This window comes from Hydra viridissima, unplaced genomic scaffold (genome assembly GCF_058129835.1).
Source record: "Hydra viridissima isolate aposymbiotic clone 2 unplaced genomic scaffold, HvirCarnegie_v1 scaffold_8, whole genome shotgun sequence".
Lineage (NCBI taxonomy): Eukaryota > Metazoa > Cnidaria > Hydrozoa > Anthoathecata > Hydridae > Hydra > Hydra viridissima.
In genome coordinates, this window is record NW_028324307.1 from 4,026,492 (window position 1) to 4,052,437 (window position 25,946).

The 25,946-nt window shown below is 29.7% G+C and overlaps 2 protein-coding genes and 2 pseudogenes across 6 annotated transcripts; 2 read left to right on the forward strand and 2 right to left on the reverse strand.

The window, feature by feature from the left end:
* Positions 1-195: 195 nt before the first annotated feature.
* On the reverse strand, positions 196-12,466 carry LOC145186813 (TPR repeat-containing protein DDB_G0287407-like). 5 transcript variants are annotated; one of them, XM_090096634.1, is made up of 27 exons: positions 12,391-12,466; positions 10,581-10,657; positions 10,172-10,229; positions 9,113-9,449; positions 8,710-8,778; positions 8,521-8,627; positions 8,235-8,368; positions 7,813-7,946; positions 6,945-7,040; positions 6,515-6,607; positions 6,244-6,300; positions 5,906-6,048; positions 5,584-5,797; positions 5,313-5,486; positions 5,022-5,209; positions 4,718-4,880; positions 4,317-4,488; positions 4,056-4,218; positions 3,845-3,950; positions 3,613-3,741; positions 3,396-3,514; positions 3,172-3,304; positions 2,949-3,068; positions 2,731-2,859; positions 2,557-2,646; positions 569-727; positions 196-424 (listed from the first exon to the last, which is right to left on the reverse strand). In XM_090096634.1, the coding sequence occupies exons 4-27, from the start codon at positions 9,257-9,259 to the stop codon at positions 314-316; spliced, it is 3,150 nt and encodes a 1,049-aa protein (XP_089952760.1). In that variant the 5' UTR covers positions 9,260-9,449; positions 10,172-10,229; positions 10,581-10,657; positions 12,391-12,466; the 3' UTR covers positions 196-313. The 5 variants fall into 5 exon arrangements, with proteins under 5 accessions (XP_089952760.1, XP_089952758.1, XP_089952756.1 ...); XM_090096632.1 differs by having other exon boundaries at positions 9,113-9,446; positions 12,391-12,439; XM_090096630.1 differs by lacking the exon at positions 12,391-12,466 and having other exon boundaries at positions 9,113-9,446; positions 10,581-10,843.
* Positions 10,219-14,239, reverse strand: LOC149884617 (uncharacterized). Its single transcript, XM_090094521.1, has 2 exons — positions 13,307-14,239; positions 10,219-10,229 (listed from the first exon to the last, which is right to left on the reverse strand). The coding sequence occupies exons 1-2, from the start codon at positions 14,205-14,207 to the stop codon at positions 10,219-10,221; spliced, it is 912 nt and encodes a 303-aa protein (XP_089950647.1). The 5' UTR covers positions 14,208-14,239.
* Positions 14,240-20,082: 5,843 nt separating this feature from the next.
* On the forward strand, positions 20,083-22,740 carry LOC149884618 (uncharacterized; annotated as a pseudogene).
* A 28-nt stretch (positions 22,741-22,768) lies between these two features.
* Positions 22,769-23,537, forward strand: LOC149884619 (52 kDa repressor of the inhibitor of the protein kinase-like; annotated as a pseudogene).
* Positions 23,538-25,946: the final 2,409 nt, after the last annotated feature.

A 25,946-nucleotide genomic window follows, 5' to 3' on the forward strand; every position in this document is an offset into this window, starting at 1 on the left:
ATTTTTTTTTTTTTTAACTTTAAGAGACGATTTAACCTTACGGATTTATTTAATTATAAATATATAAAATTTGTTTGCTTTTTATTTTCCTATTCTATAAGCGTATCTTTAACGAAACTATTTTGATTAAAGGATGAGTGACATCTTTGATGGTTGCAGAGAAGTGGAAAAGTGCTAAACATAGTAAACTCTAAGTAAAAGGTTATCAATAAATTTCCTTTGTAACTGAGCCAGCAGCCATAACAGAAAAAGGTCTAACTGAACCAGCAGCCGATAAAATGAAAATCTTATTTTTCAAAATGTCGTTGAGTTTTTAGGCTGTTCCAGCGGCTTGTCGCTCTCTTTGTTCTCGAATTCTAACGTACGTTGGCTCCTCTAACGTTTCTTTGGCTCTTATGGTTTTCGGGTGATTTAGACCAAGCACCTAATTTGTAATAGCCAATATAAAAGTTTAACATTATACTAGACATGTATCAAAGCATAACATAAAGTGATAAAGTTAATTAAATACGATCAACTTTATCTAAATCAAATAAATTTAGGATTTTTTTTTTTTTTTTTTTTTTACCTCAGAAGTTGCTTTATCCCATTTTACAAAATAATCGTACGCTTCATCGTATTGGCGGTCGTCTTCATAAAGAATACCGATATTGAGACACAATCGAACATAAAGCATGTGGTTTTCGCCGTACGCTTTCATACAAAGTTCCAATGATTTCATCAATTGCTATAAAAAAATTTTAATTAAAATTTGTACATACATACATACATACATACATACATACATACATACATACATACATACATACATACAGTGGGTGATCATAGAAATAGCAAATTCCATAATATTTTTTTAATTTGCATTTTATAGAGAGTTTCGACATTTAATTTTAATGGTATTTCTTATGGTAATTACGTCAAAACAATTCAAGTTGAAGTTTGGATTGGTTGAATGTTGTACGACGATGTGACAAAAACTTTTATTGTCAAATTTCGTTATGTGAACGTGCTCAATGAAATAGCACATGCTGATGGAGAATCCCATTTGTTATCAAAAATTGGAGTTTTTCAATAAAATTTTTAAATGGGAACTGGAGCAAGATATTGTAAATACTATTTGTGATGTACAATTTTCTTGTAGTAACTAAAAATTTGGGACAAAACAAAAGATTGTTCTGTAAAAAAAGAAAAAGAAAAGAAAAATAATTTTAAGTATCGAATGGGTTTAACATTTCTCAAAAATCGCATCAAATAGGATGTTCTAGAAAATTAGTTCAAAACTGTCGTAAATATATTGAAAAATACAATACCACTGATAATAGAATTCAAAAACCACCGCCAAGAAAATATCCAACTAATATGGATCGCCAAATTGTCAGGATATTTTAAAAAGATTCTTTTTTTAACTTCTGATGAAATAAAAACCAAAATTGAAGAAAAGTATCATGTAATTGTGTCCGCCTCAAACATTTATCGTCGTTTACAAGAAGCCAGCCTTCAAGCTGTATAGCAAAGAAGAAACCTTTCTTTTATAAAACAAAATCAACTAAACCGATTAAGGTTTGGAAAAATATTCCTAAATAAAAGGGTTTCCTATTGGAAAAACGTTTTATGGATTGATGAATTCAAGTTTAATCGTTTCAATCTGAGGGGAAAGTATGGAAGGCGTCCTAGGAACGATGAAAATAACCTATTGTATACTCTATAGATGGTGAAGCACAGTGGGGGTAATATTAAGGTTTAGGGAGCTATGTCCTGGCATGATATCGGTCCGCTGGTCAAGAATTGATGGAAATTTGGATCAATACAAATACAAAAATATATTACAAAACGTAATGGAGACGTATGGGGATGATAACCAAACTGTTACTTGGATTTTAATGCACGACAATGACTTAAAGCATACTGCGAGATCTATAAAACCTTCGCCTAAGGAAAATAAAATTGTTTTAGAATGGTCACCCTAAAGTTACGATCTGAATCCGATCGTGAACTTATGGTAAGATATTTGGGTGGTTATACGAGATAAACCAACCTCTAACTTTAATAAGTTTTGGGAAGAAATTCAAAAAGCCTGGAATCTCAACAATATGCCATCAAGATGTGCTGCAGTTGTAAAGAATAAAGGCTACTTAACAAAATAATGATGTTAGTTTTAATGTTCTGAGATAGACTTGTAAATAGCACTAATCTTTTGTTTGATGTACTATATCTATGATCACAACTTTTCGTTATAGTTTGTAAACTTTTCAATAATTACAGCTATACTTCAGCTAAAAATAATTTTTTTTCTTATGATTTATAGCTAAATAAATGAACACACACACATTATATATATATATATACATACATACACACACACACACACACACACACACACACACACACACACACACACACACACACACACACACACACACACACACACAGACACACACACAGACACACACACACACATATATATATATATATATACATACATGTATATATAATCCTCTAATTTTAATTGTACTATATACTATTTCAAATTTCGAAACATTTAAAAAAATTACGTACTGCTTTTTTCTCTTCGAAAAAGATTGTTTGTCTAGGATTTACAAACGATTTGGTCATTATTGCTTCAGCGAGGTGACCAATATCATTCATCTAAAACCCATTTCAATTATTTTTATTCTTTGAAAAATTTCTTTAAAAATAAGGATTATAATACTACTAAACAAAAAAAGCAACCTCTGTAAAAACTTCTATAGCTTGATCAATGACTTTAAAAGCCTCCTCTCTGTAACTATCGTCGTTTTTCAAGTCAGCTATTATACTCAAATGATGACACATTAAAATGTTATTCAATGCCATTTTAAACTTAAAATAAGATAAAAGAATATGTCAAGAAAAAGAGAAATCATTTGTAAGTAGATTAACATTACCTAATATCATTAACAAATAAAAACCTTGTGTTCTTCCGTCTGTTCTAACTGTTGCCTGAAAAGTTGACTTTTACGGCAAATATCAACAACCTCTATATCTTCGTTCAGCTGAGACATGGTAACAAAGTTGTGATTTTTTACTATCTACAAACAAGAAAATTTGCTCTTTACGCAATAAAACTTAATAAAGATAAACATTAGAGGGAAATGGTATCAAGGCCTAACAAAAGCTTCTGATATAGCTAACCTCACTTTTACACTTCGCCATCATTTGATAAACATCCGCTAACTCATCAGGTCGTGAACCAAGTTGATTTTCTTCTAATTCAACTCTCTCTTCAAGAATAATGGTTGCTTCGTTATACTGACCAGCCTGTATCCTTGTAATTTGCAAACAACAAAAATTAGAAAAATGAAAACTTTTACCAAAAGAAATTTCACTGTGAACCAAATTAATGTAAAAAAACTCACAGGAAAACTGCCACTTTCTCCATCTGATCACCAAAACTGATCAGATTATTTTCACTGGAATCTTTAAAAATTTTCAAAGCCTCTTTGTACATTGCAGCGGCAACGGCATAACCACCTGCCTGAAGTAAAAAAAAATTTTTTAATTTACTTTACCACTAATATCATCAATTACTAACTTAAAAAACTCATAACAAAATACAAAAAAAAAAAAAGAAACCTTTTGCCAAGAGCGAAGTAGATCTATACTAAAATCTTCGTCATATAATCGATCAAAAACAGGCCACTCCAATAAACATCGAATCAATCTATTGTTATCTAAAAGCCGCTCCAAGTGATAAGGCAACTCCTATAAAATAAAAATGTTGCAGCCCTAACATTTCAGAAATTAAACCATTAACTAAAAGAAACAAAAACTTTAATTTCATTGAAATACTTGTTAAACTACTTGCCTCTGCTTTTCTATCCATATCATCAACACCTTCAAAATAGCTAGCCAAAACACCATGCCAATAATTATAAACATGCTTTATAAGACCTTCACTGCCTTCAAAGTATCTAAATAAAAATACTAAATAAAATTTGAGAAATGGAAAGGTAAGTTTTACCACTTTTAAATTGTTTAAATTAAAGTAAATAAATAAAAAAAAAAAAAAAACTTACTTTTTTCGAACAGCTTTACTCAAAGAACGGTGATAAAAATCCAGTCGCCCCTCTCCAAGATCTCCACATGGTCGAAGTAAAGATTTCAAATTTCTGTAGATAAGTGCCCAGTCTCTGGCAGGGAGAAACTTCACCTGCTTGCCTTTTTGTCTTGTTTTCTGTTCTAAATTAAGGAAAGAAATATTTTCGAAATAAATTATCAAAAAACATAAAAAAAAAAAAAGAATTCCTTACAACATTAAGTTAAAGAACTTAAAATACTTTTTTTATCATCAGTTTCATCGTTTTCATTTTCTTTAACTTTGTATGCATCTTCTACTTGTTTTGAAAATTTATCAGTAAGTTGTTCAACTTCATGTTTCTCTGTATCCAGAGGCAAACCTGACTGTTCATTAAGCTTCTCTGTAGCTTTTATTATTTCATCATCTTCTCCCTTAAAAATAATCTTATTTATTAACGTTTGATACAACTTTGTTACATTTATTGTTATTAATATACTTTCAATAAAATTGATATCTAAGATAAATTTTGCATTAAAATATCAGAACTTTTTTTCATAAATTATTTATGCAATATAAAATAAAAAAATATCAAAGATAAAGTAATAACATAAATAAAAATTCAAGTTTCATAAAAAATGTTTTAAGGTAAAAGTGTTCAACCTCAGTATACTCTGGACATTGTATATTCCTAGAATCCCCAAGTAAGGCTAATAATTCTGTTTCAAGCAAACCATGTCTCGAAACTTCCAGTAAACATAGGGTAGCTTTCATGAGCACACCTCCAGTTTCTGATTCAAAACGTGTAAACACCTCGGTCTCTAAACTGAAAAAATTATTGCTTCTAGAATTTTAAATAAACAAACTTTTTTTATTTTTTTAAGAAAAAGATATACCTACCACATAAACAACTTTAGAAACTTTTTTTTTAAGGCAAATAAAATTTATTGAAGAATTTTTTTCTTACTTGATCAAGTCATCAGGCAGACTAACAATTTTATCTTTTAACAATTCAAACTGACCAAACACTCGCAACTCTTCGCATGCCAATGTCAGCCATAAAGGATTGCTTGAACCTTTTTTTGTACAAAGAGTTTCCATCTGCTCACTATCCAGCCGTTTGTTATAGATTGCTAAAATATTTGAAACAATTTCCTGAAGACAAAAAAAAAAAAAAAGTTAAACAACTTTAAGTGATCTTTTTAGACATTTCAAGATTACAAACTTAAATGCAAACAGAGTCATGCTATTGACTAACCTCTCTTGCCTCCATATTAAGTGGACCACATACTACTTCGCGAGGAGAAGGTTTATATGAGCGTAGTATTTGATGACTTGGTGTACCTTCAATCATTGATACAACAATACGAACAGTTGGAGATAAACTATCAGGAAGCCATCGACTAAGAAACTGCTGTTTGTCTTCATCCAACTATTAGTAGATAGAAGAAACAACTAATATTTCAGTTCTCAGAAATAAAATTAAAAAAAACAAAAAAAAAAATATCATTATTTCTTAGCGCACAAACCTGATTAACAGCATCAATAAACAAAATGATAGGTTCTGTATTTGGATTTGTCAACAAACTGTTAGTTAGCTGTATAAGCATTTCAAGATCGCTAGCTATATCCTTCATATCTGGTTTTGCTTCTTTAGTTAAACGTTGCAAAAAAAAAGCAAGATCAGTTGAGCCAGGTGTTGCACCAACAAAGTGGAAAAAGACCCTCCATTTTTTAAAACCACTATAAAAATTACATTCTATATGGAAAAAGACCTTCCACTTTTTAAAACCACTACAAAATTATATTTTTTACAACTGTAAAACTTCAATATAAAAAATAAAAACATACGTAGGCACAAGGATTTGATTGTTTTCAGCCATATGTACAGCATTACTTGCACATTTTGCCATCAGAGCAGACTTCCCTGCACCAGCAGTCCCAATAACAAGTAATGGTGATCTAGAATCGCCATAGCGTGTATAGGCATCTATCTATTTATTTGAAAATTAAAATAATTTTAAACTACCACTTTAAGAATTCATGAATATTGGTTGGTTTAAAACAAAGATGCAGAAACATGTTTCTTCTTTAAAACATGTACTTCTTCTTAAACAAAGATTAGTTTAATGTAATAAAATATAAAAATAACAAAGCAACTTGAAATTTAAACAAAGAAATTTGATTACTTGAGTAATGAGTTTGTCTCTCCCAAGAACACACTGAGAGCGACTGTCCAAAAATGTCTAAAAGTTTTAAGGACTGTTTAGGTTTTTTTAGTTGTTAGATTTAAGTACTTGTAAATACAATTCAATTTAGAAATAGATAGCCTCTATTAAGAAATAGATAGCCTCTATTTAATTTAACAATGAGTGCTTTACTCAATAAACAGAGCAAAAAAATCAAAGGAGATTATAATTAACTGCACATCGATTGTAAAGAATGTTATTTTAAGTTTACCTCATGCGCTTCTTTTTGAACTTGGAGAGGGTCTTCTGGACTTGGATCCAAAGGATACAATATTTCAATTCTTTTTTGAAAGAAATCAAAAACCTAGTAAAAAAGTTGAATAAGAAAAAACTTTATTTAGATATCAAGTTTCTTTAGTTGATCAAATTTCTGGAATTTTTATCTTTCTTTGATTTTGCAACCTTCTATTTTTTTAATTTTTTACTGTCATTTCAAACACTCATCATTATTATTTGATAAAATAGTCTAGTATATATTGTACATTTATCACAATTTCCATACAAAGTATTAAAATTGTTGTATATTTATTTTAGTATCTTTAACATTTTTATTTACTTATATATTGCTATAACAATATATTTCATACTTTGCAAATGCTTAAATGCAAAGTTATTACAAGTTATTTACAGTAGTTACTTACGGTTTGTGAAAATGTTGAGTTGCCAGTCAAACCTTCAAATTCTACTACACCACGATTGTATTTTCCTTTAACTCTGTACTTATAAACATGGCTCTCCTAACACATAAATGTCTCATTCTACAAACTTATACAAACAATAAAGTTACTTGATTCTTTAGTTAAATATCTATATTTTTTAGGAAATCAAGTACCAATAGTTTAAAAATTATATATTTTCAAAATTTGAACACTTTTTTTAGCAATAAAAAAGTATATAAATACACATCCAAATTGAATTGAATCTGGATTCACTTTGTACTTAATTCTTAACAATCTAAATGTGAATCTGTTTAAAACAGGAAATTTTATTTAAAAAAACTTCTAGCTAGCAAATAAAAATATTTTTTAAAGATATTACCATTGAACATTTACTTTACTAAATAAATGTATTTTCATTTATTTAAATGTCCTATTAATAAAAATGTAAATATGCCTGTATATATTATTAGTTATGCCTCAAAAAATGTAAATATGCCTCTATATATTATTAGTTATGCCTCATGTTCAATTGCTTGTCACCAATTGAACATGAGGCATAACTAATAATATATACAGTGCTGGAAATATCCTCAAGACTTGCCTAACATTTTTTCTCTTTAACTATACGCAGCAGTTCATCAGTTTTATTTTGATAGCTTTGAAAGCTTTCCTATCAAGATATGTTTTTAAGAGAGTGCAGAAAAACTTAGGCAATTTAGACCTAAGCTTAGGCTATTCACAAAAAAATCTGGATATATCTGCTGCCTCCCTCCCTACTGGTGCATATCGTATATTAAAGTATAAATTAGTAAATTAAAAAAATAGCAAACAATTATGTTAAAAAAGTCACCTCAAAAGTATTAGAGATAACATTTTTAAGAGCTTTCAATTTTTCAATACAAAACTCTGCAGTATCTTGAAAATCTTTCTTGACATCTTCTGGAATACCCTCAAGACTATCTGGCTCTCGAAGTAGAAATAAAGCTGATAAGAGAAAATATTTTAAAAGTAACTTTTAATTGCAGAATTCTTTTTAAAATCTGAATGGTGCATTAAATAACTATAATTATTATACACTATAGCTAAAAAATTATATGAATTATCTGCTTGTGTATTCTACCATATAAAAAGGATTAAACAATTCAACATTAAAGTCAGTTTTGGGGAATCTGACAAGAACAATAACACTCTAACAACTTATTTACTACTACTATTAGAAAATTTTGATTGACAATTTTAAACAAAATAAGATAATTAAACAAATTTATTTACCATTAGGGTTCAGCTTTCTGAATGCACCATGAACAATTTCCATTTCTGTAACTGACAGACCATACACCCAACCATACTGTGCTGCTAAATTAAGTGAAATATCACCAAAGTTTGGAATCCAACCTGCTCTTTCACTAAGAAAGAAAAAAAAAAAGATGTCAAATGCTTTAACAAATGGTTTCATCAAATATCTTAAATTATTGCAAAAGAAATTATTACAAAATTATTATAAAATAAACTAGTTATTTAAAGGTGAAAATTGTTAATTAAGTTTGAAAAAGCTTACCCTGCTAAATTCAAAAAAAATGGTGCAACATTGTCATCATAACAACGATCTAGTTCACTTAAACATATTTTAATTGTTTCTTCTGTTGTAGAATCTTTTGGAACACCCTTCAAGTTTAATTAAAATATTAACTTATATTGCCAATAATTACTATACAAAATGTTTATATATATAAAAAAAAAACTGTACCCAGCGTAGATCACACTCTATTAGCCTGAGTTTTCTTTGTTCACACCAAAGACGAAGATCAGGAAACACCTAAGGAGTAGGCAACAAAGAATAAATCTGCAGGTAAAGGAAAACTTCTTTTTAAGTCAGAATAGAAACTTTACAATTACAACTTATTTACACATAATGCAACTAATACTGATTCAGTCAAAATAAAACTCATTTTTTTTGTTCACTGTTTGGAATAGCTTTAAAAAGGATTTACAGTCTTTTTTAAAGTGAAATTTAAATACTTATAAAAAAAACAAAACTGAACTTTTATGTATTCTACTTTTTGGTAAAACAGGGTCAAACACACACCATGCATGGTCTTGCATCATGCGCATTTATTAAAAGCCAAAAAAGACAAAAAAAACTAGCATACCTCTTTTACAAGAACTTCTCTTTCTTGGTGAAAATCTTTAAAGGTACTTGATACAAATATTCTAATAGTACGCCAACCTTTGCGATTTTTCAATGGTACAACATTGATGGCTTGCTTATCTGATGTTTTTTTCACAATAGACCACATTTCCTCAATACCTTTTGGTTGAAGTTTAGATGCTACCTCATATGATATAACATCGGCTGCTTGGTAATCTTCAAAGTTGTAGACTTTCTTTATGGAATGATTTTCTGATTTTATGCTTAAAGAACTCTTTGCTTTATTGTGATCTGTCTTTAAGATTTGAGATCCTCTTGAGTAGAATGATCCAGATCTGCTAGGAGGAACAACTGCTATACTATTTTTGGTTGAGCCACAACCCATTTATAAATACACATTATGCATCCTTTTAGTAAAACTTAATCATATAAATTTAAACATTACTCAATTACAAAGAACTATGAATTTAATATTTTACTGATTTTATTTATATACTTTATTAAATTTTTGTTTATAGTTAAAAACAAGTAACTTAACAACAAATAATAAAATTTTAAATCATTTTAGCAAATTATTACAGCAAGTTTTTTTTCTTTATAATCTGAGAAATTAAACTCATAGAAACATTGTAACTCTTAGCTACTTCAAAATACTAACTCAATTGATACAGATTGCTTAAGATTTAAATGAATTATTTGAAAAAATGATGAATGATTGATAAGAAAAATTGGCATATAATTCATTTGACTTTTTAAGTTATTCCCAAAGCAAATTTTATAATTAAAAATTTACATACCATTGTGCAGAGCTTTAGGATTTCATATATATATACATATATTCTATATTTGTATATTATTATACCTTGTATATTATTATATCTACAAGTTAAAAAGATTAAATCTACATTTTTTTTTTAATATAAACTCTGTATGGATAATTAAAAATATCCATTTTAACTGTTTAAGCATTTTAGTCTAAAACAAAACTTCAGAGTTGTAACTCTTTAAGTAAATTTAACTGAAAGAATATTTTACATAAAACTAAAAGTTTCAAACTTACCACAATGTATGACTTTATTTAGGTTACTTTCATAATGATAAACTCGATTAATCCAAACCTGTAAACATAACACATTTATATAAAATAATTTCACATAAGAAAAATTTGAAAATTCACTAAAATTTTGTGCCATTGTTAAAAGATGTGAAACCTTTCTGCTTTAAGGACGTGCATGGTTTTGTCATCAGGGCTTTAAAATATTTATTTTTGCTTTAGTTAAAATATTTAAATAACTAAGTCTTTAACAATTCGCTGCTTTATGATACTTTTCCCGAAGTTGACTTGCCAAATAAAATTTAAAGAAAATATAAAAGCAATTCTTCAGAGTTTAATACAAATATCAAAACTATTTATGGAGCATATTATACTAAATGAATCAAATATCACAATCTCATGATTATAAACAAACCTTCACTGTTAGTGCTCTTTTGTGTACACAATATGCACCTAAAAATGCTTGTATAATACTGTTTAGGATGGCATATTCTAAAAATATGTAGTAGATAAATGTGGGGAAGTGTGGATCTGTGTAATACATACATACATACATACATACATACATACATACATACATACATACATACATACATACACACAGTGGGGGGGGGGGGGGGGGGGGGGGGGCAAGAAAAATGCCATGCTAACATTTTTAAAGAAGTAACAACATACAAGAAAGACAAAAAAGTCTACTGGATCAGTGGGAAACCCTAAAACTTTTAAAAGAAAAGATTGCTACATTATTAAAACTGTAAAAAAGATTATCAAATCACTTTTTAAAATACAATTAGATTAAAACCTTTCAAAATTTCCAAATTATAATAATAAAGTATCTGGTGAAGTTCTTGCTGACAAGTAAAAAAAAAGCTCCTTGCTAGTAAAAGTAATTGCAAAAAAAGATGGCAATGGGCACTTAAAACACAAACATTATTAATTGTGGTTGTTTTAGCACACACTAAGCTGGAATAATATATTATTTGAGTGGAATCTTTGGGTTATAATAGACAGAAGAGTTCAAGATCATATTTCAACAAATGAGAACAAACAGCTTAAAATTCTACTTGACAGTTGGAATACATTTTCAATTGACTTATTGTAAAGACTTGTAAATACTATGCTTTAAGGTGTGTAGAAGTCATTACTAATTAATGATATATTATATCTTAAAACCACTTAAGTCTGAAACTTGAAAAATATTTCCAATTCTTACCATTATAATTGTTTATATATATATATATATATATATATATATATATATATATATATATATATATATATATATATATATATATATATACAAACACACACACACACACACACACACACACACACACACACACACATATAGCAAAGACACATATTTATATGTACAAAATAAAAAATATTCGTATGCACACTTGTATGATTATTGTTAATATCAATATCAATTAATATACTTTGTGTTAAGGATATTACAAAAAACACAGGTCATTGCACATAGTAATTCACTAATGAAACGCAATGACCTAAATAAGATAAAGAAAAGGCAAGAGAAAAGCATAAGAAATAAACTAGTCACATAATAAAAGTAGAACTTTACAAAAAGTTATAAGTAACAATTATGAAAGAGGCTTTTAAAAGAGTTAAAATCTAGTTCAAATAGTTATTATAATGTATTCACATATACATACATATATACACATATACACAAATAAGAAATTATAAAATGTACATAAACATAAGAGAAAATGGTTATAGAGGTAAAGAACAAAGTTAAGCATAACTTTTTAGGTAGAAATTATGGAGTGACTTTAAGAACAGATTCTTGGACCTAAGGATAAAATCTGTCTTTAGGGTGTAAGGAAGAGTGTTCCAAGAAAGGATACAATTATACTTACAATATTATACTTATAATAATAAGTAAATACATATGTAAGTGTAGAAGTATAGAAGTATTTTCATATACACCCATATATCTATCTAACTATATATCTATATAACTACATTCTGGTATATGTAGATATGAACTAAAGAAGTTTATAGTAATAAGAAGGCATTATCCACTAGCTCGTATTTATATATAAAAGGGTAGCATTTATAAAATGTGTTTCAGACGAGAAGCACGAAACTGAAGTCATCAAAATGTTTTGCCAATGTACTTTAACTTATAAAAAACTTAGAAGCTTAGCACCTAAATAGCTATACAATTATTATATAGCTGTACAAATACATTTTTTATATACCTATATTTATGCATAGATGTCTGATTATGCAAAACAATTGAGTATTTTGATTAAACCATGTTCGGCAGATTAATCATCTTCGGCAGGATAAAAAAAAATCGCACGTTTGTTTCGAAACTGTTTAAGTTTTCTGCAATATTGCATTAAAGAGTCTAAACCTTGTAAATATACAGGGCCGGTGCAAGGACTATGCGAATTATGCGGTCGAATAGGGCGCCGGCTTTTCTGGGGCGCCGCGCTGGAGTAGCTAACGGTTTTTTTTCGTTAACTTTTTTAAGTTTTAAAGATGTCAATTGATAAAGATGTGAAGATGTCAATTTGACATCTTTTCCAATGTGTATGTAGCACTGAGAATTTTGCTTACCCTCCCCGTATCAGTGGCCAGTGGAGAAAGAAGTTTTTCTAAATTGAAAATTATCGAAAATTATCTTTGATCGACTCTTTCTCAAGACCGCCTTAGTGGGATGGCCACATTAGCAATTGAACACCAGGTTCTGAGTACAATTGAAAGCGATTCATTTCTAAAAGACTTTGCTAAAGTTAAGGCAAGAAAAGTTTGTTTCTAAAAGTTTCTAAAGGCATTGTGTTTGTTAAAGGCTTTACAACTTTTTAAAATTATTATTCAATACAATGTTAGATTTGCTATTTACATTGTCTATAAAGTTATTTTACGATATTTATTATTTTATGTTCCTTTGTATTATTAATCCACCTAAAAAATATACTGTTAGGGTTACTTATTTGTTCATAAAAAGTATAATATTTACTATTCCATCGGATAGTTTTATTGAGAACATGTTTATATATATATATATATATATATATATATATATATATATATATATATATATATATATATATATATATATATATATATATATATATATATATATATATATATATATATTGGCATGGCAGGCTCCAGGTTGATGGAAACAAAATCCAGGTACTTCTCCTCCCAAATAGAAAACAAAAAGCTCACATAGTTTCCTATAATCACTCCTGACAAATGTTTTTGAGGCAAGGGCTTCTTTTCCAAACTCCAGAGCTTTCTTAGCAATTTCATAAAGGGGTGACCCAGTCTGAAGCTGACTCCAATCAAACCTAACTAGATCTAGCATCTTGTCCGCCTCTTTCTTGACTGAATACCAACTTTTCTGGAGTTTGACATACAGCCCTTTTCTTGGGGCCTTCGTCTTCTCTCCAGTCAAAGCCTCCATAAAGTGTGAGATGTGTATTTCTAGCATATGTCTTCTACAGAGAAACCATAAAAGTGGAGTGTTAAGGATGGAGCTAAAGATAACAATAGCTCCAGAGTGTATTCCAGTATTAGATGCCGTAGTGTCGCAGCAAACAGCAAATATTTGATCAACAATGTTGAAGTGTTCTAGCAGATTCAAAATTGCTACAGCCTGGTCACTACCTTTGGAACTAGCTGTCTGAACAACACCTAGCAGTATGTCATCTGTGTCATCCATATCAGGGGATGTAACACTCACCGCTATTCTTTCTACAGAAACAGTTATTTTCAGATCTTCTTCAATCTGTTTCACCCGTTTTCCATCAAAATGAACACATAGCTTTTTTCCCTTCAGAGTTGTTATAATTTCTTGTCTGAGTTTATCTCCTACTGCCTCTATTTTTTGGAATCTCTTTCTATGAACTGTACTTCTTGATAGAATAATATCTTCTAGATTCACACCAGCTTTATTGCAAATAGCAGCTACTATGGAAGTTTGTGGTCGTATACCTACTCTGTATCGGGCGGAAACTGCAGCAGTACAGTCAACCAGATCTTCAGCACTTATACTTATCATTTTCTTAGTTTTAGTAGAATGACTGAGTCTATTAGGTAAATCTTCATCATCTAAAGAATCTAAACTTGGTTCCGATTCAGATTCATTTTCAGATGAATGCAAAGAAACCTCAAGGTCATTGGATTTTACTGCATTCATTGTGGTTCTACCTTTACCTAATATTTTTATTTTCAACTGAATTTTGTATTACTTCATCAATTTCTTCTGTAATATACATGTTTCGCTCTCCTTCTTGATCTAGGTAGAACTGAATATCCTCATCTTTTGCATTCTTAGAACGAAAACGATCCTGATTAACTTTTTGTTCAAAATTTGGTAATGAAATATCAAAGAGTGTATTACTCTCCTCTAAAAACTCTGTCTGTATCTTAGAGAAGTTGCCTTCACTAGAGTTCCAGTTCAATGATTTGAGATGATACAAATTTATGTACTAATTATGGAGCTTCAATATCTTATCCCTGACACTGCATCCACTGATGATAAAATCTTGAAACCCTGCTTTCTTCCAAGTGTCTATTACAGCGGAGGCAACACATCTTTGTTCAGAATTCTTGCAGAAACTATCTTTACATATCAGATCCCTGTTCTCATGTTTCTGAGGGCAGGCTACTATCAACTTAGTAGATTGAAATCTTATAGATCTAAAATAAAAATAGACAAGTATTAATCATTATGTTTTTTTTTTTCTTACGTAATTTTTTTACTCATTGCGTCTCATTTTTAACACTTGTAGGGGAGGGGGTGATATTAGATTAAATCTGTATTGCATAAAATAGACCATTTAAAAATTTTATCATTGTTTTATAGTATATTTACATAACAATTATAATTATTTGTTTTACCTGGGAGATTTTAGAAACTGGATGTATCTAAGAATATTTCCAATGGTTGCCAGCTGTTTTATAGGAAGCCCATTGATTGTGTACTTTAAGAGAAAAAGTAGCCTCCTTGGATTTGTTGACAAGTTGTACTTTCTCTTCTCACTCTTATTTTTTTTGTTTTTTGAGTACGACCCATTTAAGTTATTAATTTTATTATTACTTAATCCTTAAACAATATTAAAAAAATTTAATTCTAATTTCCACCTAAAAAAATTACATTTAATGATATTATTTTCAAGTAAATATATGTATATTGAAGATATTCATAACTATTACATAATTATATATGAAAAAATTGGTTCTTATTTCAGTAAAATAAGTTTCTAGTTATTACTATAAGCTGTTAAAATCAAAATAATAAACAAAAACCATTTAAAACAAAACAGTATACAGAAAACACAAAGATTGTTCAAGTAGTCATTATTATCAATATTTTCTGTGAATCAGGCTTCAATGAACCTTCTATAAAAAAATAACAGATGGATTAATTCTTATATAGTCTAAAATCATTGGTTTTCAAATCCTCTAGGGTAAGGGGCATTAAAAATGTAAAATTATTAGGTCCGCATCTAAAATAGTGTTATAAAATGTCAAACTTTATCAAAAATGAAGAAATTTAGATTTTACATATAGCTGAAATTGACCTCAAAAAAAAATTTTAGTCATACATATGAACTCAGTAGACAAAACGGAATGGGAAAAACATGCGTGCAAAAAATTTTTTTTTTGGGGACACCCTAATATATATATATATATATATATATTGATATATCTTTTTGTTAATTTCTTTGTTTAGAAATTAATTTTACGGCGCTTTCAATGATGTATTCAGTTTTTAAGTAATGTACGGTAAACATTTAATATTATGTTTGTATGCGCAATTTACCGAAAACATATTTTATGATAAGTTAATGATACGCATACCATTGTATTTTGATTTTTTTATTACAACTGTCGTGAAAAATTATTGGTTTATTTATATAACCTACTCGACTAAAATATATTTGGTTGTTCATTTAATTTTTAAGAAACAAACACATAAAAATATACTCATTATTTAAAAACGTAAAAAAATATTAAACTATAAAAATACTTTTTAGAGTTTTAAATGACTACACGTTTTTTACAATAAGGGGCGCCAAACCTTGATCTGGCTTATACAAAAAAAAAAAAAACCTTTAATCGGCCCTGTAAAAAATATACTGCATGCAATTTTGCTGGAAGCAGTAAAAACGAATTTTAAAAATGGAGTTTCGAAATTCCATGCTTTTTTTTTTTGCTTTTAACTAATCAATATTTAAAACACGCTTAGTTTGGTAATAAAAAATAAAAGTTGTATTCAATTTATTTTACTATTTTGTCAAAAATTGAAGTTAAAAGTTATTTTTCACAAAGAAATTGATTTAACCAATTGATTTGCATGGTATTTTATGCTTTTTTTCATTTTTTGCTATTACTAAGAAAAATAAAACTATGAAATCTTTTACTTTGATGTTTGATAAAAACAATAAAAATGAGATATTATGAAATAGACGCATATAATAATTACAATGTATACATAAATATAAGTAAAAAAATTTTAGTGTGGAATGTTGTTATAGTAATCTCAGAAATCTACAAGCAAAATGTTTTTAGTATTTGTATTTAACATTTATAAAAATAATTTTAATACTTGTAAATCTTTGTAATTTCGTTCTGTAATTAGGAGCCTGTCCCTGTGTAGATTTCCTAACAATTTTACTTGATTATTTGATACAATAAATTTTTTTTATTGCAATGCACACCAGTTATGTCCAAATCTAAATTTAAGAAAATTTCTCCTTCCGGAACGTAAAACAAAGACATTATGCGGGTTACTTAACTTTTTCCTAGTGCACGCCAAGAACGAATACTTTTATGCCATCAAAATTTTTTGAAAATAGTATGCTCCAAATATCCTTCGTGATTTTCTTGCTAATTTAATATTGAAATGTACTCAAAAGGCAAATGTATCACTTTATCAAGCATATAACGTTCAATGATGGGAAGTATGCTTTCAATTTTGAGTGTCAATTTTTTTCAGCAACTTCATGCAATCATTTCCATTGAAGTGACCACCATGGTACAGCTGTAATGGTATATGTATTGAAGTCAACCATTCTTTTTGCTTTTTGACACCTATGACTTTAAAATTTTCACTTGAAGCCAACAAATTGACTTTTTTACTGGAATTTATTGTCCTGTTTGGTGTTCAGAAATTAGACTCAAACTAGCTTTGAAAAAGGACCTCCATCATCAAGGCGAACTGAACTAATTTGGTTTAGAAATGATCCAAGCTATCTAATTTTATTGTTTGAAAGCCCAGTACTCTGCTGAATATCAACCATATTTTTTGTTGTCAAAGGGCCTTGAAAGAATGAATGAGCTGCAGATGTTGCTTTAGAAAGAAAACGAAATCAGTTACTTCACATATAAATTGTATTGCTCAGAATGTACAGAATAATAAAATAACTAATCTTTTCAAAATTTGCGATTAAAAAGCCGTATTTTTTCTAAAAATAGCTAAAAATAACAACGATTTCAATACCTATGCATTATTATTTTTATTTAGTTTTTAAGTGTAATATTTTTTAGCGTAATGTAAAGAAAGAAAGTCACGTTGATATTTGTAACTTTTATTTACGTTTATATATTAAATATATTAAAATTAATTATATACTGTTAAACTGTTTATAGTTTCTCGTATCATGACTTTCATAAGTTTAGTACTCTATCTTTTTGTTTCATTTATGTGCAAATTCTTTGTGTTGAATTTGTCTCCAAGGAAATAGTTTTGCAATCAATTATGATTGTCTCCCTTAGGTTTTAATCCAGGATTTTAAAATTTATTGTTTTGGAGTCCCCAATATATATAGAATGAACTCTTAAAAAGGGCAATTTTGGGATATTTAGTCGGTAAAAAAGTCAAAATTTTCAAACCGTGTTTTACAAATTTTTTTTAAAACAACCCTAATCTGTAAAAATTGATTTTCCTCAGACTGGCCCTCCGAACTAGTTATCTAAATTTTTTAACTCAATTATCTTAGTCAATATAACAAATATTTGGTTTTCTGACAGTTTTTCTGTTTTAACAGAAATAAATATTTCTTTATTTCCTATGTAGGTATCCTTAAAAATGCTTTTCAATCATTTTTTAGCATTTTTATGCAATTTGGCAGAAGTTTATACCTTAGAAAACGCCGAAATTTTCACGCGATGCATAAATCAAGTCAAACCACGCTTTAAATAGCAAACCAATATTTTTGCCTAAAAAATGAAAACAGTACATGTAGCAATTAAACAATTATAACAAAAATTGTTGGTATTACATAGTAAAACACTAATGTAACCATAGTTTTTAAAATAGTGACCGAATATCACAGTAATCAGTGACATTTTTAGGTATAAGTAGCAAAAAAGTAAAAAAATTTAAACTAAAACTGCCATAATTCCGTAACCCGTGAACTAATCCGACTGAAATTTCATCCAAAGTTTGGTGTGGCAATATTTGCATCGAATTTTATCAAATTATATAGAGTGGTTCTCATTCTACTGGTATTTTTATTGGCGCACATGAAGTCAAAATTTCACTCAATTTGAACATTGAAATGAAGTTATATTCCGCGGACAAAATAAAATGATTTCAAAATTTGCATCACAGGGTACCTTGAAGTGTACGTTATCACCCCATATTTGTGGCGTTCTCAGGTCAGCTAGGTTGGCATTATCGTGATCCATGCTAACCGTGCTTTTGAAAACAAATTTTTATCTAAATTGACCAAAATTGTAACTCAAGGAAACATCAAGCTAATTAAAAAAAAAAAAACCAAATCATTTAAGTGGATCAGTAAAAAGTTGCCAAACAGCTGAAAACATTGCATCAATATCCTTGTCCTTGATCCTAAAATATATGTCCTTGATCCTAAAATAGCACACAAGTAAGAGCAAGGAGTGAGAAGAGAAGTACTAAAAAAAAAAAAACACCTGAAAAACTAAACAACTCTTGCTATTGGCTTGTCTAAGGAGAGGCTAAGTAAACGAAGAGCAACCTAACCCAATTCAGAAGGTAAAAAAATATCAAAATATAAAAGAAAGATAAAATACACACATATTTAGATATACATATATATATATATATGTGTGTGTATGTGTGTATGTGTGTGTGTGCGCGTGCGTATGTGTTTGTGTGCGTGCGTGTGTGTTTGTATTTACAAGAAGAAAAAAATCGAGTGCTAAGATCTGATAAAAGTGTTAGATACTGTAAAAACTCATCTAAATTAAAAAAAAAAAAAAAAATCAATGTCCACTCTCAGATTATGTGTTTTTAAAAGTATAAACTGTTCTGCCTATTCTAGAATGTCAATTCACTTCGAAAAGCACAACTTTAAATTTTTTGATATCTTTATTTTATTTGCAGGAGCGGATCCAAGGTGTAGCAAGTAAAGCAGTTGCTACAGTCAACTCGGACTACATTTATTATTATTTTCTACACACACATATAAAATATATATATATATATATATATATATATTTTTATGTAAAATAACAGAAAAATTTTAGATCAAACTTTGGCCGCTATCGTAGCTTAACTAATTTTACTAAATCGAAAAATAAAATTTTCGCTAAAAAAAACCCGAGTTTTTATAGGTTTTGTCTCTCTTGTTCATAAATTTTTGTAAGAATGTCAAACATTTCGCAGCGTAGCTACTTAAATTTGACTCGGAGTGAAATAAAATGGCAAATTATGTGTTGCAACTGTAGCAAAATCCTGTTCGTCATGTTTTCAAACAACACTAAGTTTACCCCCGTGCATTTATAACATTGAATACATATTTAGTATCACATTTTTGTTAACAAGGAGGTCTTATATAAGAACTAAATTCATTAACCGAGAACCTGTAGCAAGTGTAGCAAAAAATCAAAATTGTACTTGGTTGAATTAATATTACTTTATATATGGTTTAAAAACTTTTTTAATGAAAGAAATGGAGCTGTATCAAGCGTTAAAAGCAAACAATCATTCTTTATTAGATCAAATTAAATTATGTAACACCGCCGAATTAAACAATTTCTGCCAGTGAAACTCTGAGGGAATATATATTTTGCATAAATTGTCTGGTGCAGTCGATGGTTTTATAGATGCTGCAGCAAGTAATGTTTTGGCAAGGTTGTATGCTGATAAACCTATAGACGAAAAAACGTATTCCATGGTGCCTGTCAGGTAATTTTTTAATATAGTTTTTGTTGATTTCTAGCTGAGCAGCGCAGTGGATGAACAGATATTTTTTAGTTAGAAGTTCTTGATTTATAATCAAAACAATTCCTAAAGTTCGTAAACCTTCTTGTTTTATAGTCAAAGCACCACAACCTGAATACCCTATGTTTAGCCACTGCAATGCTATATATATAGTAATCAATAAATGTGTGTATATATGTGTGTGTGTGTGTGAGTGTGTATGCATTAAAATTTAATCTTATGTCCAGAACTCCTCAAGACGGCAACTGTTTATTTTCTACTGTCTCCCTTGCTTTAATCGGAAAAAATACACTCGCACCAACTCTTAGGCAACTTTGTGCAATTGAGTTATACAAAAACGCAAATTTTTTTGCTGTGCATCCTGTTTTTCGTCTCGGACATTCAAGTGATGTTTTTTTGTCTCGGACATTCAAGTGGTGTTTTTCGATCAAAGTGATCTGCTTTTTTGTTAGGTATCTCTAATGTCGCATAAACTGCTTTTGAGGCTAAAAAGTCTAAAGTTGATGCTATTTTGGCTGAAGCATTAAATATTTCTTAATCTGGTGTTTGGTCATCTTTAGTTTGTGTGATGTCTATCTCAAATATTTTAAAAGTATATTCTTATTTGTATAATATAACATTTAAACTGATTTGAATTTTATTGTTTTATAATATGAATATTATTGTGTATATATTTAATTTCTATTTTAGATTCCTTTAAAAATCTTTTATCCTACTACAGGAGATGCATGTCTAGAATATTTATTTAGAAGTACATTGTACCCACTGTCTTTTAAGAAATTCGATAAACTCAATCAAATAATTTACTTAATGCTGTACAATATTGACACAAAAAAAGAAATTCCAAGCAATCTTACACATATAGGAAAAATGTATTTTTTCAAACCTAATCACTATGTGCCTCTGGTATCTGTTAAAAGTGCTCAGCCAGAATTTCGAAATGTTTTAGTTCGTACTCAAACAAGTTTAAATTCTGCAAATATATTGTTCTAATGGGAAAAAAACGCACTTCAAATACCCAACTTGTTCAAATACCCCACTGTTCTACTGTTCAAAAAAGTAGTTTGACCAAACCCTCATCGAGTATTAAGAATTCTTTTTCTGTGAACAATAAACCATTGTCTGTGTCTGATTCATCTTTAGATTTAGATAATAAATTTAAAAAATGATATCAGGTGTCTTAATTCCAAAACTACATGTAAATTATGAAAAGTCAACAACAGAAGTTGAATGTAAAAAATTTGATATTGGGTTGTTTGTAGACAAAGTGGGAAAATTATCAAAGCATGACAAGTATAATCTTCTAATGAACGTATGGGTGCCACCTTCTGATTATATATTTCCTAAAACTAATGGTCGTAAATGTAACCCTGTTTGGTTCAAAAATTTTCATGGTTGTGTTATTCAAAATACTATGATGGGTTGTTCTGTATCTCTTGTGTTCTGTTCGGAAAAGCCTCTTTAACTACTAATTTATTTTATAAATTACCAAATCGGCTTTGGTCAATTGGAAATGTAAGAATATTATCATATGATAACACTTCTCCAATGCATAAAATTTCAATACAGATAATGCTTGATTTTCAAGCAGCAATGAGAAGTAAAGCCATACCAATTAATTTACAACTCAATAAGTTTCTATCTGATAATATTTCTAGAAATCGGCAAATTTTGTTTTCAATATCACGTGCAGTACTTTATTGTTGTGGGCAGAATATACCGCTTAGAGGACACAGAGATGATGCCAAACATCTGGTTGAGCAATGCAAAAATGCTGGTAATTTCTAATGCTTATTAGATCTGATGGCATTATGCGGTGACAAGATCTTGAGTGACCATTTTAAAAATGGTCCTAAAAATGCTACTTATCGATCAAAGACAGTGCAGAATGAGTTGATTGATATTTGTGCAGGTGTTTTTCAATCGCTATTGACAGACAGAATAAAGAAAGCAAAGTTTTTTTCTATTTTAGCTGATGAAGCTTCAGATGTTAGCCAAACAGAACAAATGGCTGTTATTATTCGATATGTGGATGAATGCTGTAAAGTAAAGGAAGATTTTCTAAAATTTGTTTCTTGCAATCCTGGCTTGAGTGGAGTTTCTTTATCAACCAAGGTCAAGAAAAGTATACATAAACTTGGTCTGGAAATGTCTTAATGTCGTGGGCAAGGTTACGATGGGGCTGGAAACATGGCAGGGCGTCTTTGTGGTGTAGCAGCATTAATTTTAAAAGATTTTCCTAAAGCTCCATACATCCACTGCTTTTCCCATCAACTTAATCTATGTGTTACCAAAGCATGTGCAATTCCTTCCATTCGAGATATGGATCATGTTCGAAAAGTCTCTGAACTTTTTAATAATTCTCCAAAAAGGTTAGAAGACCTATCTACAAAAATTAGTGAGCTATGTCCGACATCATCTTTTCAAAAGACAATCAATGTTTGTAGAACCAGGTGGATTGAAAAAATTGATGGTTTTGAAGCTTTTATTGAATTATATCCGGCTATAGTTTTATCTCTTATTTGTATCAAAGAAGATGTGACATGGAACTACAAATCCAGTGACAATATGTTGTTCTTTTAAGTTTATCATCACTTTAATCATAGTTAGGAAGTTATTAGGCTATAAAAGACCACTAACAAAAACTTTGCAAAAAGTTGATTAAGACTTCTCAAAAGCTCCTAAAGATGTGGAAAATTTAAAGAATACTCTTATATTCTCTTCTTACAGCTCATGTGGTCAACAAACACAACATGTGGTCAACAAACACAACGTGATAACCATGAAGTAGATGATATAAGTGAATATTATCGAGTAACTTGTTCGATTCCTTTTCTTGATCACATCCTGATATAGCTAGATTCTTTATTTTCTTTAGAAAATTTAGCATTGCTAGATAGTTTCTCCATTATACCATCAAATTTAATTTCTGACAAGAAGTGGAGGAAAAAAGTAAAAGAATTTATTCGTACATACCAAAAAGATTTACCAGAACCAAGCTATCTTTATGCTGAGTTGGATATGTGGGAAGTTTACAGGAAAAATCACTCTGATAGTGCTCCTAAAACCATTTTAGATTCACTACAAAAATGTGATGACCATACGTTTCCCAATATTTCCACTATACTTCGAATCCTTTGCACATTACCAGTCACAACATGTAAATTTTCCTGATTTTTACACATCATTATCTACATGATGTAAATAGGTTAAAAATAGACAACTTTAAAGCCTTATAACTTTTTTCTAACTTTCAACATGTGGCTCGTTTTTTCTAGAGCTATTGTCTAGATATTTCTGTCGTAAAAATAGTGATTTTCATTAGCTTATATCATGTTAGAAAAAAAAATACAGCCTCCTCAACTTTGGAAAAATTCTGAAAAATGCTAAAAAAAGGCAAAATGAAGTTAACCGTAGTATTTCTCTACCCATTAACAACTCTTTAATTATTAGTTTTCTGATTAGCTACAATTGCCTGCAACAAATAGGCAAAATACAAGCAGCTTGTTATATTTTAGAAATCAATTATATCTAAAAGTGTATAGTCCATTCGACTAAGAAATCCCATTTTCAGCCATTTGGGGATAGCTCTTAAATTTTTTTAACACTAAGTATTGACCTGATATCAACAGGAAATAACGCCATTAGATCTAACTATATAAAAATGTAAACATCACTAACTTGTTATGTTCACAACAAAAATGGCAGGATTTTTTGATAACCCTATTTTTCAATCATCAGAGTTGAATAGCGTTATTGGAAACCAGTTCCCCTCCAACCTGCCTCCTGGCCCATGTGAGGGATATAACTTAGCATAAGGCTTTTTTTTTTTTAAAAAAAAGGAATGGTTGGTAACTTTCTCCCTGATCTGAACTTTATGCTGGATAAGAGCACAACTAAAGAGGTAATAACTTGATGAGCCCTGCATTATTGTTCAAATGATGATGAAAAAAAAGTTAGTTAATCATAAAATTGCAATTTAATCTTTATTACGTTGATTTTTTCATAGTTGATTGATTGATTCAAGGCAAAAGTAGAGCAGTGGTTCATACATTACTGGCAATATGAAGTAGAACAAGACTAATCAAGCCATTATAATCTTGATTTGATACAGCTATTCACGAAAGTTTAAACGATTGCAGAATTTTCAAATCTAATCTTCGGTTTTTCTTGAATAAAAATCTAACGGAAATAGATATCAAAATAATTATTTTTCCAATTTGGTAAATAGGTTATTTGTTAATAGAATAAAAAAAAGGAGGTTTTGACTCATTACCGTTTACTCAGAAATTTCATTAAAAGGTAGGTGATACAAATTAAGAGGTTTCACAAAAGTTTAAACGATTTTATCTAGGATCAATTATTTGCTAATTAATTGATGAATCCGCTGCGAAATTTTTTTTCGCAGCGAATTTATCAATTAATTAGCAAATAATTGAGTAGTTTTTCAATCAAAAAATTCATCACAACGTCATCAGGCAGCTTTTAATTCATTAAAAATCAACTTAAAATATTAAATATTAAAATATTGTGAATTTCAAATTAATTTCAATTGCGTGCAAATGGGTCGAAAATCAGTTTCTAGTGACATCAAATGGCAAGTTATTGGTATGGCGCGGACAAAAAATCACACAAACGTTCAAATAGGCAAAATACTTAACATTTCTGAATATTGCGTTTGAAAAACCATCAAAACCTGGGAACTTACCAAGGACGTCTCCGACATGTCGCGTACTGGGAGACCATCCAAACTCAGCAACCGTGACAAAAATGGTATATTCAGAATGAGCAGAGAAAACCCCAGGCTCAGCTACGAAAAGCTAGCACAAATCTTCAATGAGTCAAAAAATAATGCAAAAGTTAGCAGAGAGCTCGTGAGACGAACATTGTCGGACAAAGGTATTGGAACGTACATAGCTGCTAAAAAACCTATTCTTTCAATCACGGATAAACGTAAACGACGAGTGTGGTCCAAAGAATGGCTGGACTGGTCTGTAGAACAGTGGGCAAAAGTTATTTGGAGTGATGAAGCTAACTTTCAAGTTGTAAACCGCAAGGGAAGAATCTATGTCAAAAGATTTGCAACTGACAAATATTCAGACAGGTTTTTGTAACATCGTTGACAAGGCGGTGGAGGTTCGGTTGGCATCTGGAGATGTTTTTCTCACAAAGGTATAGGCTTCTGTGAGCTGTATGAAGGCCGAATTAATCAATACACCTACAAGAACACATTGGAAACGTGTTTAGTTCCATCAATCAGACACTTGTATGGCAGAAGCAAGCAATTCATCTTTCAACAAGACGGGGCTTCAGCTCATACAGCACACTCAATCAAAGAATATTTTTTGAAAAAAAAGTTCAATGTGATGCCCTGGTGCCCTAGATCACCAGATCTCAACCCAATCGAAAATATTTGGTCTTGGATCGACAATCAACTGACATACCATGAAGTTCAATCAACTCAGTATTTAAAGCAACTTTTGAATGAGTACTGGCTGAAGGTACCTCGCGTGATGTGCATGAAATTAATGCATAAATGAGTTTATCTTTGCTATAAAAACAAAGGAGGACACTTCAATTATT

What these genes read in the sequence shown, in the direction of transcription:
- LOC145186813 (XM_080063088.2), bottom strand. Translation starts at nt 9,496, where the DNA reads ATGGGTTGTGGCTCAACCAAAAATAGTATAGCAGTTGTTCCTCCTAGC. An exon ending in GAGAAAGTGGCAGTTTTCCT is followed by an intron (nt 3,305 to 3,395) that starts GTGAGTTTTTTT and finishes GCAAATTACAAG; the next exon opens with GATACAGGCTGGTCAGTATA. An exon ending in TTTTCGAAGAGAAAAAAGCA is followed by an intron (nt 728 to 2,556) that starts GTACGTAATTTT and finishes ATTTTTTTATAG; the next exon opens with CAATTGATGAAATCATTGGA.
- LOC149884617 (XM_090094521.1), bottom strand. Translation starts at nt 14,207, where the DNA reads ATGATAAGTATAAGTGCTGAAGATCTGGTTGACTGTACTGCTGCAGTT.